At 39.8% G+C, this 18,380-nt stretch overlaps 2 protein-coding genes across 2 annotated transcripts; one reads left to right on the plus strand and one right to left on the minus strand.

The window, feature by feature from the left end:
• The first annotated feature begins 1,498 nt into the window (after positions 1 to 1,498).
• Positions 1,499 to 12,340, plus strand: LOC103472282 (catenin beta-1-like). Its single transcript, XM_008421796.2, has 17 exons — positions 1,499 to 1,649; positions 2,611 to 2,660; positions 4,462 to 4,671; positions 4,801 to 5,051; positions 5,147 to 5,385; positions 7,074 to 7,275; positions 7,353 to 7,497; positions 7,586 to 7,689; positions 8,343 to 8,477; positions 8,581 to 8,784; positions 8,871 to 9,029; positions 9,131 to 9,250; positions 9,382 to 9,532; positions 9,630 to 9,751; positions 10,673 to 10,733; positions 11,067 to 11,262; positions 11,344 to 12,340. The coding sequence occupies exons 2-16, from the start codon at positions 2,648 to 2,650 to the stop codon at positions 11,255 to 11,257; spliced, it is 2,307 nt and encodes a 768-aa protein (XP_008420018.1). The 5' UTR covers positions 1,499 to 1,649; positions 2,611 to 2,647; the 3' UTR covers positions 11,258 to 11,262; positions 11,344 to 12,340.
• A 2,994-nt stretch (positions 12,341 to 15,334) lies between these two features.
• Positions 15,335 to 16,693, minus strand: LOC103472283 (forkhead box protein H1). Its single transcript, XM_008421797.1, has 3 exons — positions 16,451 to 16,693; positions 16,237 to 16,332; positions 15,335 to 16,110 (listed from the first exon to the last, which is right to left on the minus strand). The coding sequence occupies exons 1-3, from the start codon at positions 16,592 to 16,594 to the stop codon at positions 15,532 to 15,534; spliced, it is 819 nt and encodes a 272-aa protein (XP_008420019.1). The 5' UTR covers positions 16,595 to 16,693; the 3' UTR covers positions 15,335 to 15,531.
• Positions 16,694 to 18,380: the final 1,687 nt, after the last annotated feature.

The raw sequence follows: 18,380 nt of genomic DNA on the forward strand, positions 1-18,380 counted from the left end.
AAGTCTTTCTGTTAATTATCACATTTTTTTTTAGTTTTACATACAGAAATACTAGTTCAATAATAAAAAAACGATTTAAAACCGAGACTCACTGGAACATGTACTCTAACTTACTGGATATGAAAACAAATCTGAACGAAAACCTGAAAAGAAACAAAAACATAAAAACGAGAAAGAAATGTCCACACCGTAAAGTATTTTCCTTGAGCGTTCCACCCCTTCAGTGGACACGTCGCACACTACCATATAGCTTCCTGGTGCATTTCCTGCTGCTAGAACAATGTGTTTCTCAATAACCCTTCTTGGACTTTCACCTTTTGAGGTCTGTGGCACGCGTCGCACACATGGCCAGTCATTGGTGTGCATGCATGGTACTTGCTTTTTTTTTGTTTATTTTACTTTCAGCTGTAGCTGTTCTGTTCCCTTTCTGGGCTAGTCTATTGATTCGACTGGAGTTTTCAGTTAGAATTTAACTAGTTTGTTGCTGAAAATGCCTCAGCACAGGCAAGACTTCATTAACAACATGCGACCACAGCGCTCCCATTATTCAGCTGCTGCAATTCCCACAATGCAAAACAAAACAAAGCTTCTTTTTTCATTCATGAGTTATGTCTAACAAAAGCACTAATTTTGTCGTCCCATGTAGAAAGGAGTATGAACTGCTTGCCTATTTGTAAGATGTTAATCTATTCAAAAACAAGTATTTTAATATCAGCAACTGACCACATAGATTTACATATACAATTTCAAAATATGACATCTCAGGTGTTTTTGTTTTCACTTTGAAAAGAAAGAGAGAAAAGAAATGGCATTTGTGAACCAGACTTGCGTGATAATTTAGGTTTTGGATGCTCACTTTTAGTTTGGGGCACTAGGCAGCTGCTTCGTGTGCTTCTTTAATCAGTTGCCTCATGTGGGCATTTGTGTGCCGAGTCTAGCATATGGGAGAGAAGAGTTTATTTTAAATGTTACATATCAATGTCATCTATAACAAATAGAAATAAAAACAAACCATCACATATCCTGTAGGCAGCAGACTACATCTTAAGTAAGTTAAAGTTGACAAGAACCTGGTTTGAAGATCCAAGCAAGGGAATCTACTCATTTATTTACAAGTTACACCGTTTTCTTCTCAAAACAATAACTACATTTTGCCATTTAAAGAAAAGCTCCTCGTAAATAACTATTAATATGTTGTAATTTGCATGAGTAATAAAAAACCCACATATAGGAAAGGTAACAAAACTGTTTCATACCAAGGATCCAATGTCCTCATTGCTACTTTTAAATCTCTAAACTGAAAAGGCAATAAACACTTCATAAAAACTTTAGATTAAAAGAGGCAGATTGACCTTATAGGGGAACCGTGTAGCTTTTAAGAGATCATTTTAAATCACCGTCAGTACGCTAAAAACTTATTTTGAGGAGACGCTCTACTTTTTGAAGCGCGGCAGAATACCGTGATTTTGCCCCCTTCGCCATCTTGATGTTCGATTCCATTGGCGGAAGCAACATCTTCGACTGAGCAGCAAGCGGGTGTGGTTTGGACCAGGACGGGTGGTTCACCTAGCAGTCCTTCTACTATTTTCAGCCAAGAGAAAGGAGAAAATTGGGCCCAACAGAAACAACGGAGGAGCCTTTCGACTCTGGTAAATGCCGCATGTTTAGCGCAGACATCGCTCGGTGTGTCAGTTCCATGCTTTAACCAAGAAAATCATCTCTGGTCGGTCGAGGAGGGGGGCTCCGGTGGGGTTTTCTGATTCGGCTGGCAGCAGCACAGCAGGTTTTCTATGGTGGCGCCTGGATCTACTTTTTCGTACGTCTCGGATGGCTAAGCTAATCAAATCTGAATTAAACATTTGAGGTTTTCCTCCCGTGTCAAGGTTCCTGTGAATTAAAATAACATTCTTCAGCAAAGGTGGCCACGGGTCACAGCGGCTGCGCCCATGAACAAAGGCTTGTTGCTAGGTGTTTCAATCATTCAGCATTGATTGTTTATGTTAGCTAGCTAGTTAGCTAACTAACGGTGAGGATAGCTGCGCACGTTAGGTGGCTAATTCTTGTTAGCACTCCCGTTATATTAAAAATCACTGTATTGGTGCAACAGACAGTTTATCACTCGGCGTCGATTAGTATGCTTGTTATTCTTCCAGTTTGAGCCTCCACGAGAGAGGAGGAGTCGTAGAAGTGATTGCGGGTAGAGGGGGTTGTGTCTCTCATTGGAAACCCAAGCTTCGAGGTCGGAACTTGGCCGTGGTAAGGGGGGAGGGGGAGAAATATGCCTTTGATGTTGTATGCCGCTGAATAGTGAATTGTGTTCGTGCTGGAAATACCCACCGCTTCGCTCTCTCTCTCGGTTTGAGGTGGAGACTCGGCGTCCCCCCCCCCCCTCTCCTGTCCTATCTGCGTTAACTAGCCAAACAAGCGGTGAAAACCTGGCAAAAGGTAGCGGAGCAAAAAAGGGGGAAAAAAAGGAAGGCAGACGGTGGTTTATTACAACACTTGGAATAAAAACACCACGATTTGATTAGGCTGCGACAAATATGACATTTAGTTGAGGCTGTGTTTTCTTACTTTTCCGTGCGCTACTTTTACCTTTTTTTTTTCCAGACATATTTGCTGTGCGGGCTGAGGGCAGGCAAGAACAATGGCTACCCAGTGTGAGTATCACAAACTTATTTATTCTCTTTTTTTTTTTTTTTTCTTGTATTCCAATTTTGTCCCCTAANCCCCCCACACACACACACACACACACACATACACATCGCTTTCTCAGGCTCAATTTGTACGTATCTTAATTGGTGTTACAGTAACACTTTGTCAATTTTGGACTTTTGGTTGGAGCACATTTAACAGTAACTTTCTTTTTTTTCAAGCATCTTGTTCTTTATCATTACCTTAGGGTACAAGGCACAGAGTTAAACATGATTTCCGTGCTTTAAATAATTTTCATTCCGTTTTAAGTTTTGCCATTTACATTCTTTAATCCTTTTGGATCTTTATCATTGCTTAGATTATTGCAGAGAACAGACAGTAACAGGCCCTGTTCAGACCTGGCATTAACATGCGCTGACTCGGATAAAAGAGCAAAGCCTAACCATCCACACCTGGTATTAACACCAGTCCGAAGCGATCCGATTACTGCTGCCCACTTTATTTCCACAAAGACATGTAGCCACATCAACAGGTTTGTTGGTTTTTCTGCAACATCCTTTCCTTTCCATCCTTAAATTCACAAGCAACATCCTTTCCTTTCCATCCTTAAATTCACAAGGCCTATTTTTTTTTCTTTTACAAGCCATTCTATTCTAAATGCCTAGAAATCATAGCTAAACAGTCCATTAAAAAAATGTAGATTTTTAGGAAAATTAAAAAAAATTCAATGTTAAAAATGCACCCCTGCTTTGCTGAAGTCTCTTTAGTTACTATTTTGCTTTGTAGTATGTTGCCTCATTGCAGTTATTTGTGTGCAGACCTGCCTCATTAATGAGGTACCTTGATATTTAATCACAGCAGCGTGCGTTGAGCATGTTGCGTCAAATTACAGCAGTGGCCAATAAGGTTGGAGTTTCACTGTGAATGTTGGGTCTTTTTTACTGCGGTTTCAGTTAGGAGTACATTTTAATTGTCAAAGTCTTCAAAGTCGTCCATATTTTCGACGTCACAGAAGTCATAGGATTGTACATACAGTCAGTTACATGAGCTGTATTAATCAGACATTAATGTGTACTGTTTGCCCATCTATTTAACAGATTGTCATACTGGTGGCCATTTTAGTGTAACATTTATTGTTATCCTGCAAAACTGCTTATCATAAGAACTTTCATTTACTGTGACAATGAGGAATTACAATTAATGACGTTTGAAAGCTCCTTAAACCGTCTTTGTTGTTGGAGTTATTTTTGTTTCCATTTTCTTCACTGTTGGTTTCACGAGCATATCAATAAATGAGAAAGTCTGAATAAGTGCTATTACTGTTTGAAGTTTATTATGTCAGGAGTCTTGAAGAAGCCTCTTCCAAAACAGGTTTTCAATTTAAGGGAGACATTTTGTTCATGCTAAAAAGAAGTTGAAAACACTTTTTTTTTTTTTTTTTTGTGATCACGATAAGTAGCACAACATATTGCAATAAGGTTTAAGTTTATATTGCCCACCCCGGTTGTGAACTAACAGAGTAGTAAAAACATTTTGTATTTTAGGATTCTTAAAAGTCAAGAAAAATCTGGAGTTTGATCACTGTTTTCTTATTGAAGTTTTTTTTATATTGCTTTTAAAGATCTCTAGGAACCATCATAATTACTCTGGTGGTTACAGTAGCACTAGAACAAGACATTGGGTATTTTCTAAATATGTATTTTTGCACAAACTCGGCAATTGTTAACACCGCAATCCGATCAGTCCGTTGTATTTGAGAATTCCTGGTGTCTCGTGTCTCATTTTGTCTGTCTTCTGCTCGTGTAGCTGATCTGATGGAGTTGGACATGGCTATGGGTGACAGCAAGGTTGCTGTGAGCCAGTGGCAGCAGCAGTCCTATCTAGATTCAGGAATCCAGTCTGGCGTCACCACCACAGCACCATCTTTGAGTGGCAAAGGGAACCCTGATGCCGAGGAAGATGATCCATCTCTGTATGACTGGGAGTTTAACCAGCCCTTCACTCCTGAGGCTGCAGGTAAGTCGAGCGTAAAACAATTTGGTAAATGCATAGATTGAACTCTAGAAAAATTCTGATGAATTTCGGTAAAGATGTCCTTGACCACACTCACAATGTAATTATGATTTTTCTGTATTTGTTTCCCAGACATTGAAGGTTACGCCATGACCCGAGCCCAGCGTGTGCGAGCTGCTATGTTCCCCGAGACCCTAGAGGAGGGGATTCAGATCCCGCCCACCCAGCTGGACGCTGCCCATCCAACGGCGGTCCAGCGTCTGGCGGAGCCCTCTCAGATGCTCAAGCATGCCGTGGTTAACCTTATCAACTATCAGGACGATGCTGAGCTGGCCACCCGGGCCATACCCGAGCTCACCAAACTGCTCAACGATGAGGACCAGGTCTGTGAACAAACCATTACTTTTAGTTGCTCAAAAGTACTTATTATTCATCTTTTCAGAATGTCACCATCCTTAACAAAACTCTTGCCCTGTAGGTTGTTGTGAACAAAGCTGCTGTGATGGTGCATCAGTTGTCAAAGAAGGAGGCGTCGCGTCACGCCCTGATGCGCTCGCCGCAGATGGTTTCAGCGGTCGTCCGTGCCATGCAGAACACCAACGACGTGGAGACGGCTCGCTGTTCCGCCGGCACGTTGCACAACCTTTCCCATCACCGTGAGGGGCTCCTCGCCATCTTCAAGTCTGGAGGCATTCCTGCTCTGGTCAAGATGCTGGGGTAAGATGTGAAGGATTTTATACACCAATGCATTTTTAAATGCCGTCGCAGCTTTTTGATGTCTACTTTATGTGAAGCTTTGACCTGCCTTCAGAGATTTTTCGCCGATTTCTCTTTAGGAAATGTATTTACATGAAAGTTGCTGTTTTTGTGCGATACAGCTAAACATTATCAAGAGCAGATGACATGGATTCTCATAAGGGGGAGAACAGAAGCTCTAAATGATTTTTTTTTTTTTATAGTGTTATTTGCTCACTCAGCCTGATTGAACCACAGACTTCTCTCGTGTTCTGATAATCATTTCCTTTAAAATTATGTTTAATTTATTGATTTATGAAGCAATTTAAAATAAAGAGATCAACGTTCATAGCAATAAAGGCATGATAATTAAATAGTATTGTTATATCTTTCAGCTTTTTAACACCTCACTAATATTAAAGAGTTAACTTTGGATGTTTGTTCAGGAATATAGAAGAGTGTTGTTTCTGTTATGTCTTGGTAGAGCTGACGTTTGGCGTGTTGACTAAAGTTGGGAGCAATCTGACCTGATGCTGATGTCATAATTTTTGGATTTCATATTACATTTAGACTCCATGGTTCTGTAGATACTGCAAGTCATATTTTGCCAGATTATTCCTTTTCCTAGAGCATGCATTAGTTAGATTTGCCAGATTACTCGGTTTTCTCACAGTAGGCTGCTACTCAAAGCTCATTTTATTGTTCAAAGTGAATATAAAAAAAAAAAAAGCTAATCGAAAAAGCATATGAATGTTTGTGGCAAACAGAGGAATAACGTTTACTTGAGATTGTTGCAGTAATGGACCACGTCAGTCAATAGGCAGCAGATATTCAAAGTCTGTAGTTGTAATAGTTGCTAGCTTCATCTTTTTTTTCTGCTGACTGTATTTTTGCTGTCCTGCTTCTTGCTTCTGTGAATACATTTTCACAACAAAGCTACTTCTATTGTCCCCAGTTTGAAAATGGAGCGATTTGTTTTTTATTTATTTTTTGTCAATTCATTCTCTGCATTGTGTTCTGTTGTGTGCATAGTAGAGCAATTTACAGAGGCACCCCCCCCCCCAAACTATTCTATAGATGAGCAGCTATTTTGGAAAAGGGTAACACAAAATTTCCACAGAAACTCCTGCACTTCTCACGCGTTTGAAAGCTCATAAAGGCCTAAAGTTGCAGACAAAACACTTGGCTACAAGGCAAGTTGAGACCTGTTGGACGGAGCACCTGTGTTTGACTTCTTTATTGTCTCACGTTACTGTTTGCAGTGGATGTTGGAACGTTTACAGCTTGTATAGATTTTCACCTGGCTTAGAACTAAATATTGTGTTCTAATGGTCTTCATAAATACATGTTAAAAGAAGGTGCTCTGCTTGCATTCTGTCTAATTTGACAGTGATTGCATCAACATGTCTTCCTTGTTGGCCTACTTGGGTGGACACTGACATACTTGGTGCACTTTAGCATCACTTTGCAGTAATTATCTCTACCGGTCGTTGCCTGAATTTAGTAATTGCCACAAGCTAAACAACATGTTTGACGCTAGATTAAGGAATCGGAAGGTAAAAGGTGGCGTTTTGGAGCATTAATTACAATTAGCATTTTTAAAACGATTTAAAGTTGTTGGTGCTTGCTGCTCCTTGTGTTGGCTCACCTTTTTCTTTGATGTCTTTCAGCTCACCAGTGGACAGCGTGTTGTTCTATGCCATCACTACACTCCACAACCTTTTGCTGCACCAGGAAGGGGCCAAGATGGCGGTGCGCCTCGCTGGAGGGCTGCAAAAGATGGTAGCCCTGCTGTCCAACACCAACGTCAAATTTTTGGCCATCACTACTGACTGTCTGCAGATCCTGGCATATGGCAATCAGGAAAGCAAGGTACAGGAAGGTCTGTCTTTTCAATGTGCCGTCTTTGTTTCAGCGGTGTGTAGTAAACATGAAACTCTTTGTTTTAGCTGATCATTCTGGCCAGCGGTGGACCTCAGGCCCTGGTCAACATCATGAGGACTTTTACATACGAGAAACTGCTGTGGACCACAAGCAGAGTGCTAAAAGTGCTCTCTGTCTGCTCAAGCAACAAGCCGGCCATTGTAGAAGCTGGTACGTATGACAGAAATGAAATGGATTAAAACAATGCCGCTGCATTAATGATTTGATTATTCATGCGATCTTTTATTTAACTTTTTAGGAGGGATGCAAGCTTTGGGTCTTCATCTAACAGACCCCAGCCAGCGTCTGGTTCAGAACTGCCTCTGGACTCTGAGGAATCTTTCAGATGCTGCCACTAAACAGGTACTGTTGGACATAATTTAATAGATAATAACAAAAAATAGCTGCTGACTTGAATTAAGTCAATTTTACAGTCGAGTGGTCCAAACTAGTGACCCTCTAGCAGTGTGAAAACTAACAATCTGATCTTTTTCTGATCAGTGCTTATACCAAATATAAGTTCCCCGCAGAGCTTTGTTACTGACACTGAATGAATGAAATGATGTTGGATTTGAGAGAAACTAGAAGCTGGAGCTCCTTACTTTCAAATGTTGGCTTTTTATTTTGAAATCATCAAAAATTTATGTTTGGTCACGTGATGGACATTGTATTATATAGTCACAAAAAGGAAAGTAGTGAGCTTTCTGTAATGTCTCGTAAGGGTTTTACCTCTGTCCCATAAACCAGAGGGTTTGTTTATCTTTTATTTATTGCATTTTTGTTACAACTGATAAATTTTTAATACAACCAGAAATTCAACAAACAGAATTTGGTAAAATGTCAGGAGATCTGAGTTGGTGTTCAAAAATCGGCCGTCGCAATCTCTTGTTGGTGCACTTTTAATGTTCAGTTTAGCTTATAGCTGTGATTTTTAGTGTTCAACTTTATCTCAGTTTGTAATAAGAAAATCTAAACTTCTAGGAAGACGAGTTGCATTCATCTGTTCTTGTCTGTAGGAGGGGATGGAGGGTCTCCTTGGCACCCTGGTCCAACTGTTGGGCAGCGACGACATCAACGTGGTGACGTGTGCTGCCGGCATTCTCTCTAACCTGACCTGCAACAATTACAGTAACAAACTCATGGTCTGCCAGGTATGGGGCTGTAGCCTTCTACATCATATCTTGACTCAAGTCTCGCTGGGACTCCGTCTTGTTTTATTGACGTGCAACGTTAACACACGGACGTTCCTGTTAGGTTGGCGGCATCGAGGCTTTGGTGCGAACCGTGCTCCGGGCCGGCGACAGAGAGGACATCACAGAGCCGGCTGTGTGCGCCCTGCGCCACCTGACCTCGCGCCACCAGGATGCAGAGATGGCCCAGAATGCAGTTCGCCTTCACTACGGCCTGCCTGTGGTTGTTAAGCTGCTGCACCCACCGTCCCACTGGCCACTAATCAAGGTCCTTTTTCCATTACACTTGTAAATTAATGAAACAATTAGAATAATTCAAATTTTTTAAAAGGTACAAATCCATCTTCTGTTTAGGCGACGGTTGGTCTCATTCGCAACCTAGCCCTGTGCCCGGCCAATCACAGCGCTCTGCGGGAGCAGGGAGCCATTCCCCGATTGGTCCAGCTGCTTGTCCGAGCGCATCAGGACACCCAGAGGCGCACGAGCATGGGCGGGAACCAGCAGCAGTTTGTGGTATGGCAGCTTGCTTAAGCTTTCTCTTTTGAAGATTTGGATTTCTTTTTCCTCTTCTGTGTGTTTGACTTTGTTTTCTCACCACCCTTCAACTCATCCAGGAGGGAGTGCGTATGGAGGAAATAGTTGAAGGTTGCACAGGAGCTCTGCACATTCTGGCCCGGGATGTCCACAACAGGATTGTGATCAGAGGGCTCAACACCATTCCACTCTTTGTCCAGGTACAACCGCAGAATATCTATCACTAAATCTTTTTTTTTTTTTTTTTTTTTTTTTTCCAATTTCAGAATAATCAGTAGCCTAAAAATCTTGGACATTCTTAAATCTTACTCTCGCTTGCTCTCGTATCCAGTTGTTGTACTCTCCAGTGGAAAACATCCAGCGCGTCGCAGCAGGTGTGCTGTGCGAACTGGCGCAGGACAAAGAAGCAGCCGAGGCCATCGAAGCCGAGGGGGCCACCGCACCGCTCACCGAGCTGCTGCATTCTCGCAACGAGGGCGTCGGTGAAAATACAAACAGATGCAGTTTTACCCTTTAGTGGGGTTTTTTTTTTTTTTTTTTTCTGGTTGCTTGAGGTTTTTTTTGTGCATTCTCCTTTAGCAACCTATGCTGCAGCTGTCCTGTTCCGCATGTCTGAAGACAAACCCCAGGACTACAAGAAGCGTCTCTCGGTGGAGCTGACCAGCTCACTGTTCAGAACTGAGCCCATGGCCTGGAACGATGTACGTGCTAATGCTAATAAATGAGCCAAAACAAAATTAATGAAACGGCTGTAATGAAGCTTGCTGGAACTGTGTTAAATTCTTCTGAGCCATAGCATGACTAAACAGAAGAAAGCGAAGAATTCACTTCATTTGGTGGATTATTTATCAAAGTGAATGTTTAATTTCTCTCTCCAAAGTAGCTTTTTTTTTATTTATTAGTACATGTCAAGTGACTTCACATAATGATCTTTTCAACTACTTCTAAAAAGCAGTGCATCATTAACTAAATAGGGATGGTTCGAAATTAAGGGTTGCCTGAAAGATCTTATTTACTTATTGTAAATCTAGAACAGTTGTATCAGTTTTATCCTTTAATCTCGAGTCTCAAAAATATGACAGTTGGCGAACCTCTTAAAGGGATGTGGTTTTATTTACACAAAAGCTGAAGATAATTAGGAAGGAGAGGCGGTGCACCACCAGCACACTTCCTGTGGGAAACGCAAACTACAAACAAACTGTTTCCCAAAACTAAAGTAGTGGTAACAATCGCAGAACAACTTTTCACGAGTATTTTTTTGACTTTTAACTTGCATTTCTTTTAGTGCTGCATGTTCCATTCAGTGTATGTTTAGGCTCCTCTGCAAACACCCTTCAGTGCACGAAGGCTTAAAGGTTTCTTCTTTGACAAAAGCGCTTAAGTAGGAATCTTTAAATCTTAAAGGTTTACATTAACTATGGTGTTTTTGAGATGGAAGTTGATTTAAGATGATTGAAGTCAGTTTAGTACCACAGTGAGTTTACAATAACTGCTTGTAATTTTAAACTTCGTGCCTCTGAACTATCAATGTTTTGTTTATTGTGAATATCTAGACAGAGCCGTTCTATTGTGCTGATAAGTAGTTTCTATCAGTTATCTAATGTCAGTGTTTGGTTCTTCAGACCGGGGACCTGGGTCTGGATATGGCAGCACAAGGAGATCCTCTGGCTTTCAGGCAAGATGGTGAGTTTTTAGCTTTCCATGAGCTTCATTCTTGTCTCCTCCCCCGCAAGATGTTATCTGCATTTCTAGATAATCTTTAGGATTATGTTTTTTGGTAATTGCACTGAAAGTAACAGCACTTTTGTTTCTACACTGAGGCTTCTCTCTTTCAGCATTGAACTGCACAGGAACAAACCTGTGAGTTTGTACTTATCCAAAAACTACTACAAAGTTACGCTGCCGTACACATTTCCTGACAAAATAGAACCGTGCCAATTAGCATGAAACGACAAACGTACAGCATAACGTTGCGTTTTTGCATTGAACCTTGTGGGTCTTATTTTTACCTTTCAGACGGAGCATATCGGGCGTACCCAGCAGCTTATGGCCAGGACTCTCTGTTAGACCCTATGATGGAAGGTGCAGACTACCATGCTGACGCGCTGCCCGACCTGGGTCACCATACTGATCCTTTGCCAGACCTTGGCCATACCCAGGAACTGATGGACAGCAACCAGCTGGCCTGGTTTGACACCGACCTGTAGGATTGGTACGAGCCTGCAGACCTTTTAAAAACCTCGCGTATGGATTACAGCGTATTAATTACACATTATCTTATGTTTTCTTTCAGTCATTTTCCAATAGATCCTGCATTGTGACTGTCCTGTATTGTCTGAAGCAGCATTACGATTGCCCTGTAGAGTGTTGAAGGTAAAGAGAGAGGAAATTAAAGTGGTCCTGGGAAGTGCCTGACACAAGAAAAACTAAAAATCAAAGATGGTTCCCACAGGATTGTTTAAGCAAGTTGAAACGGAGGGGAAAGGAGAATTACCAAGTATCAAAGATATCACACAATGGAGGGTAAAGAGCAGGTTATCTATTTGGATGAGTGCACAAGAGGTTGATCTTAAAAGTGTGAAACACATGTTTTAACCTTGCCTGTATTAGGTTTTTTTGTTTTTGTTTCTACTTTTCTTATTCTATTTTTTATTTCTTTTTGTAATACTCATTATATGTTATGGTACTGACCCAGCTTGCCTTCGCACTATCCATTTTCATTTTCTCTCCAATGCTAATCATTTGTATTTTTTTCTTTCTTTTTTTTTTTTTTTTTTTTAAGAACGTATATTACACGTAGTGTTAAGTTATAGTGATATTATACAATGTTCCTTTGGTTATGGTCGAATGTGTAGAACACTAATAATCAGTTGAAATGTACTCTGACTTAAAGTGTAACATTGTGTAGGTTTTTTTTTTTTTATATAATCTCAAAAATGGAGAATTATGCACTCTTAATATGTGCTTGTTTAAGCATAAAAAAAAATATGTCGGTGTCAAATGTTCTAAATAGGGAAATGGGTGAAATTAAGGGTGGGCTGGGGATAAATCTACAAACAAGTGTTTTATATACAGTATCACTGGTAGGTTAACAACTATTTTGTATGCCATCATTGGATGTTTGATAGGAGAAAAAAAATAAAAACGCTATCGTTGGTGGTTTGACAAAACCCACGTTTCATGTCCTATCAATGGTAGCTAGGTTGACAAACGGTTGTATTCCTGCTGTGTTTATTTTGGAGACGAGGTTATGACACGGCTGAACAATAAAAAGCATTTTATTTCATCCAGTCTTCGTCCCGCGTCTTCTGTCTTGGTTTGGTTCCATAGCTTTCATTTAAACCGCAGTCTTAACACTATTTACAGTTCTCTGTTGCTTTTAATGATGTTTAAACCTACATTTCAATTATCCTATATATTTGATCAATTATGGTAAAATCAACCCAAAGATTCTCGTTTCTTTTGGTATAAACAATTACAACTTTCATTAGCTGCAGCATAGCAGTAACATTGTGGATGTCCATCGGGATTTAAACTGTATATCAACATTACATTCACTGAATCAAATTTACAGCATTTAATCATTTTTATTTAGCAAAAAATAATGCATTTCACAACTGATATAAACCATTTGTGTCCCAGGCGGATATTTTTTTTTGTTCTATCTGCAAATTTTTTGCTCTCATCTGGAAGAAAAAAAACTGCAAGTTAACCGTTTCACTCTACTTTTTATGTTCTCCACAGCACTGTGTGCCATTGGAGGTATTTTTCCATGAAGTACCATTATCTTGTAAACTTGTATCTTTGAATCAAGTCAGTCAGCTAAGGTGCTTCATATGGAAATGTGGATCATGGTGAAAGTGGTCTGATACTGTCTGAAAGCTTGGGTGGGGTAAAGACATTCATTACAAAAATTCTTGTCTGATGGCTTACAATACAGTTGTCAAACTCCAGCCCTCAAGCAACTTTTAGACGTGCCTCTGCTGCACCACACCTGAAAAGAATAATTGGCTCATTAGCAAGGCGCTAGAGAACCTATCTACACAAGAAGGAGGTAATTAAGCCTTTTCATTCCAGTGTTTTGTACCTGTAGCACATCTAAAGACTGCAGGACGGCGACCCTTGAGGACCGGAGTTTGACCCTGGTTTACAGGAAGGTTTTTTTTTTTTCTTTAGTAGACCAGCAGATGGGGTTTAAAGATTCAGGACAATAGCATTAATTGGATTTTTTTTTCTTTTCAACTGGCTAGGCTGTCCTGCAACAAGACATCCATATACCATGACATCTCCACCTACATAGTTGGTTCACACAGTATTTGGCTTATCCCAAACAAGATCTATGTGCTTTTTTTTTTGTTCCTGAAGGAAAGGGATTGTAGAAATCAGCAGATGGGATAAATGGGAGCACAATTTCTAATTGTGGGTGATTTAACAGGAGCAGTGTCGTTTAATGGGATGTTTCAAATGGAAATGAAATGGCTACATTCCAGTCATTTTCACCTCTTTTAAATGTCAGGACAGTCTGACCCAGTGGAGCGACGGGGCAGGGCTGTTTGATCCGGAGCTGTTTTCTAAAGTCCTGAGCTTCTTGTGTTGTAAATGGAACCAGAATAAAACCTTGATAAATGCCTCATTGCAATCAGGTTGTGTCCCATCAATTCTTAAGCATACTGTGGTTAAACCCCTTCTTAAGAAACCTAATCTAGACTCAAGTGTACTAGCAAATTTTAGGCCAATTTCTAAACTCCCTTTTTTTTTATCTAAGGTTCTTGGAAAATTTGTTTTTATGCAGCTTGAAATGTTTTTCAAAGGCAATAATATAACAGAAGGTTCAGTCTGGGTTTTAAAGCTGCTCATAGCACTGAAACAGTTTTGCTTCAAGTGTATAATGATCTTTTAACAGTCGATTCAGGCAATGTTACAGTTTTATTACATTTAGATCCGAGTGCTGCATTTGTCACTAGATCATAGATTAAAGCAATGTGTTGGCCTGAGAGGCTCAGTATTTGCATGGTTTAAATCTTATTTAGAAAATACAACTTTTTCAGTTCATCTCAACCAACCTGTTCCGAGGCCAAACCTTTAAGGTACGGTGTTCCCTAAGGCTCAATTTTAGGTCCTATTTTGTTCATCTTACATTTATTGCCTCTTGGTCAGATTTTCCATAAATTTAACGTCTCTTTCCACTAGAGATTTATTTGCCCCTTAAACTCCAAAATGTATTTCTTCCGCTACTGATGGATTGTTTAGCTGAAGTCAAATCTTGGATGGAACAAAACTTTCTTTACCTAAATCAAAGTAAAAACTCAAGTTATATTATTTGGTCAAAAGACTTCAAACTATAAATCCAGATCTGATTCTTGGCTCTTTAGCTCGGTTTTGTCAGACCCCTGCTAGGAATCTTGGTTTTACTTTTGATAGCAGTTTAAAGCTAGCTAAACAAGTTAGCTTTGTCGTTAAATCAAGTTTTTAATCACATGCCGGATTTCAGCCAAAGTTAAATCTTATTTTTGTTTGAAGGACTTATCCATGCCTTCATTACAACTCGTTTGGATTATTGCAATTCTTTATATAGTGGCATGGATAAATTACAGATGCAGCGACTTCAACTGTTCCAGAACGCAGCGGCACGGCTTCTTACAGGAACCAGGAAGCTTGACCATATAAGGCCTATAACTATTTGGTGAAATGGGAGTTTTTTGTTGTTGTTTTTACCAACTTAAAGAATAAATATCTACAAAAGTAATGCATGGTGGAGCATATGTGAAGCTGTGGGCAAGTTTCTTGTCCAAAGACTATATAGAAATCTTATTGAGCATCAAATACCAGAACACTTTAATTACAATCTGGTAGCCTGTGCCTAAAATCCTAAAAATTGATTTACATTCATTTTCTATTAAATCTGTATTCTTCAGAATACTTGTCCAACAGAATGTTACCGATTCCTATTAAAAAACTTGTGAGCTAAACGGAGGAGAAAAGTAAATGATTGAAGACCCAAAATTAGTTCATCTGAAAAAACTTTAATAAAAAAACAAAACAAAATTAAAGGTCACCATGTTTCAAACCTCTTGAAATGCTGTCGGATTAAGTGTAAATGTGATCATGAATACATTTTGCTGAAAGATGGACAGTTTTTGTTCAGTTATAACTCCTAATTAGCAAAGAACCAACATTCTTGATCTGATTTCAAAGTAATATTTAAGCACTTTTTTTTTTTAATTTCTTTCTCTTACATCCCCCCCACCCCCCCTCCTTTATCTCAATGCTTTTTTACACCTTAATATACGTGATGATTTATTAGCCTTACTCAAAAAATGTTTTATCTGGGACAAAAAAAAGCATTGAAACGCAGCTATATACATTAGCTTAACATGTTTACGGGTTTCTAAGAAGAAAAACAAAAAAAACAAAAGTACTTTGAAGTGTGTATTCCGCCGGAAGAAAATGCAGAAGACTACTTTTACAGGTGTGAAACAATTCATTGCCATACACGAGACGTGACGTTTGTAAATGTCGCTGGGGAATAAGTGACGAAACCATGCGGCGCGCTGGTGAAGTAAGGAGCAGACGAGGGATCCGCGCGCACAGGAACCCACCGGGCGGGTTCAACAGCTCTGTCAGCAACGAGCGTGTGATCTGTGCTGCCCCCTGCTGAGCCGATGTGGGAAAAACAATTCGAAGCGTGTGAAATCAGGGGAGCCGCGGGGTAGCAGATGAAGTCTCTTTGTGGGGTCGTGGGCAAAGGCTGCTGCTCCACGCCAGGCAGAGGGGAAGCTCCGGAGGGTGGAGAAGGGGGGCTGTCTCTCTTCAACAGGGATTCGACGGAGAAAGGCCCGGTGAACTTCACCTTACATCTGACCTGGTCAGGCCTGCGGGATGCAGGTTGAGGAGAGGGGGCAGCTCTGTCCAGCTTCTCCCTTTCGAGCTTAGAGGCCAGCTCGGGGAAGAATTGCAGGAGGCCGTTAAAGTGACGGCGCACCATCTTTGCTGTGATCTGACTGCAGTCCAGTTTCCAGTAGTTTTTCTTGCTGTTCAGGGAATTCGGGATCACTGGAACCTAAACAAACAAACAAACAAATAAATAAATAAATAAACGGGTCAATATAATGCAACGATATTTCACAAAATATATTCACACAGTCAAACAACAACAACAACAAAAAGTAACAAAAGTGAAACTTACTTTGATGAAGCAACCGTGAGTAGACAAACAGACTCTGATGTTGTTCTCAAGAGATTTTCTGTCCTCGGACATCAGCTGCATCAGTCTATCCATCAACTGGGGAAAAACACAAAAAGAAGAAGAAATTATTCATCATCCTTGTGACACATGACAAATTTCCCCATGTTACATCCAGCAAACAACATGCATTTTAAAATTGTTCAGCTTTTCTCACCTGGGTGAAAGTGAGCATCCAGTTTGGAGCATTCCGTAGGATTACAGCAATCTTGGACAGGTAAGTCGTGGCCCACTTGAAAGCAGCTCTCTGAGTACTGCCAACAGGGCCATGACGATAAAACTCAGCTCTGTAGCCCATCATCTTGCTCTGCTTTCCCTCTGCTGGAGATTCGACCTGGGCACCGAGAGAGACTGGTGATCACATCCCCTGCTTCTGTGAGGACGAAGTGGTCGGCTCTAGATATAAGTCCTGTTGGAACAATGAGACATCAGAAGGTGTCCACTGCAAGATAATAGGGAGCCATTCAGAAGATAACGGCCCCATTAGTGCTGGAGGCGGAGCCAGATCTAACCTGAATTTGATCTAACCTGTAGACAAATGCTGAAATGTGTGACAACAACAAAGTCCCTTTTCTTGAATGCACTTTAATCATTATTTATGGCTCTTCATGGCGTCAAACCCACTTTAATGTTTCCCTAACAAAGTTTCAGAAGAAAACTCTGAAGTTTTCTCTGTAGAAATGTCCATAGCTTTAATTTAAAAAACTTCACAGGGAGAGTTTCATCAGGAAAAATGTAAAAATAACACTAAGGTGTGATGGGAGCTAACTTCTATGCTAGTCTTTGTAAGATATGTTGCTTTAGGCTACACACATATAAATTTCATTTTACTGTCTTTATAAAAGAAAGCTGCAAATTTTACTTAAGCCACTGATAATGTGTGTACTTTCTGTAAACACTAAAAACAATTTACAGTTACACTGAACAAAGGGAGTGCTACCTGCTATTAAAATGTGCTCAGCAGACTTACACTATGTTCTTTTCTTGATACATTTACATTAAATGTACTGTAGTTGTTTGCACCGAGATTCTCAGCATAAAAATAAAACCAGAGAAAGAAACGATATACTTTATGTTCCCCTAAGGGACTTTGACCGGGCGTGGTAACACAGAAATGACAAAACATACCAACACATTATAAGAAAGACAAAAAAAAACAAAAAAAAACCCCATCACTATTCAAATGACAAAGTTTCTCCTAGGAAACAGAGAAGCAAGTAGGCAGAGCGACCACACCCTCTAATCAGATGAATGAATTGAGCTGGTAACAAGACTCTCATCCCATCAAAGTTATACAAACTGTATAGATCTAACTCCTTGCATACAGGTAACGTGTTGATCAATGGGGATCATTGATGTTAATTAGTGCCGTCTTTATTAAAGACAAAAGGCAGGAGAGTGAATTAGAAAGATGTGATTTGATTGTTCTCTGGAATGTCGCAGGTCATTCACAATGTAGATATCAGCGAAGCAACACGGAGGAAAAACATACTTCATTCTTTTTTTTTTTTTTTTTTTTAAGCTATTAGTTTTGGTGAATTACGTTAAAAGAACATATAATGAACCAGACGTCTGCATGTTTTTTTTTTCCCCACAGAGAAAATATCCAAGCAGCAATAACATCTATAACTGGGGTTTAGGAGAGCAGTTTAAGATTTCATTAGTCTAACTTATTATTTTGAGTTCGTAAATGTACATTTTAGACAGCATAGCTACAATATTTCCCCACCTATGTTAGATTTCTCTTCTTTTGTGTATTTCAAAGGCTTAACATTTTAATTATTATAACAGTGGGCACAAAATACGTTTACTCAAAATCTCTGAAAAAGACAGCAATGAACACATGAAGATGTTTTACAATGCGTCTTTTAAAATGTGCTATTTTCACTGTTTATAAGACCTTCAAACTTCAGCACATTTTGAATGGATGCTTAAAGGTTACTAATGTATTTGTTTTAAATTGTAAAGTGTTGAAATGTATCCGCTGCAACAGATTAAAACGTTAAATCCAATTTGTGCAAAAACTGACAGTAAATTTCTGTTCAAAAATCCAAAACCTTCTCGTCAGAGATCATAGAAATATTTCT

Source organism: Poecilia reticulata, linkage group LG11 (genome assembly GCF_000633615.1).
Source record: "Poecilia reticulata strain Guanapo linkage group LG11, Guppy_female_1.0+MT, whole genome shotgun sequence".
In the NCBI taxonomy this organism is placed as follows: Eukaryota; Metazoa; Chordata; class Actinopteri; order Cyprinodontiformes; family Poeciliidae; genus Poecilia; species Poecilia reticulata.

Bases quoted from the DNA above. Each gene is read 5' to 3' on its own strand.
- LOC103472282 (XM_008421796.2), top strand. The intron at 7,690-8,342 runs GTACTGTTGGAC...TCTTGTCTGTAG, and splicing joins CAGATGCTGCCACTAAACAG to GAGGGGATGGAGGGTCTCCT. The intron at 9,533-9,629 runs GTGAAAATACAA...ATTCTCCTTTAG, and splicing joins TTCTCGCAACGAGGGCGTCG to CAACCTATGCTGCAGCTGTC.
- LOC103472283 (XM_008421797.1), bottom strand. From the start codon at position 16,594: ATGATGGGCTACAGAGCTGAGTTTTATCGTCATGGCCCTGTTGGCAGT. The intron at 16,333-16,450 runs GTGAGAAAAGCT...GTTTTTCCCCAG, and splicing joins GGATGCTCACTTTCACCCAG to TTGATGGATAGACTGATGCA. The intron at 16,111-16,236 runs GTAAGTTTCACT...TTGTTTGTTTAG, and splicing joins CTCACGGTTGCTTCATCAAA to GTTCCAGTGATCCCGAATTC.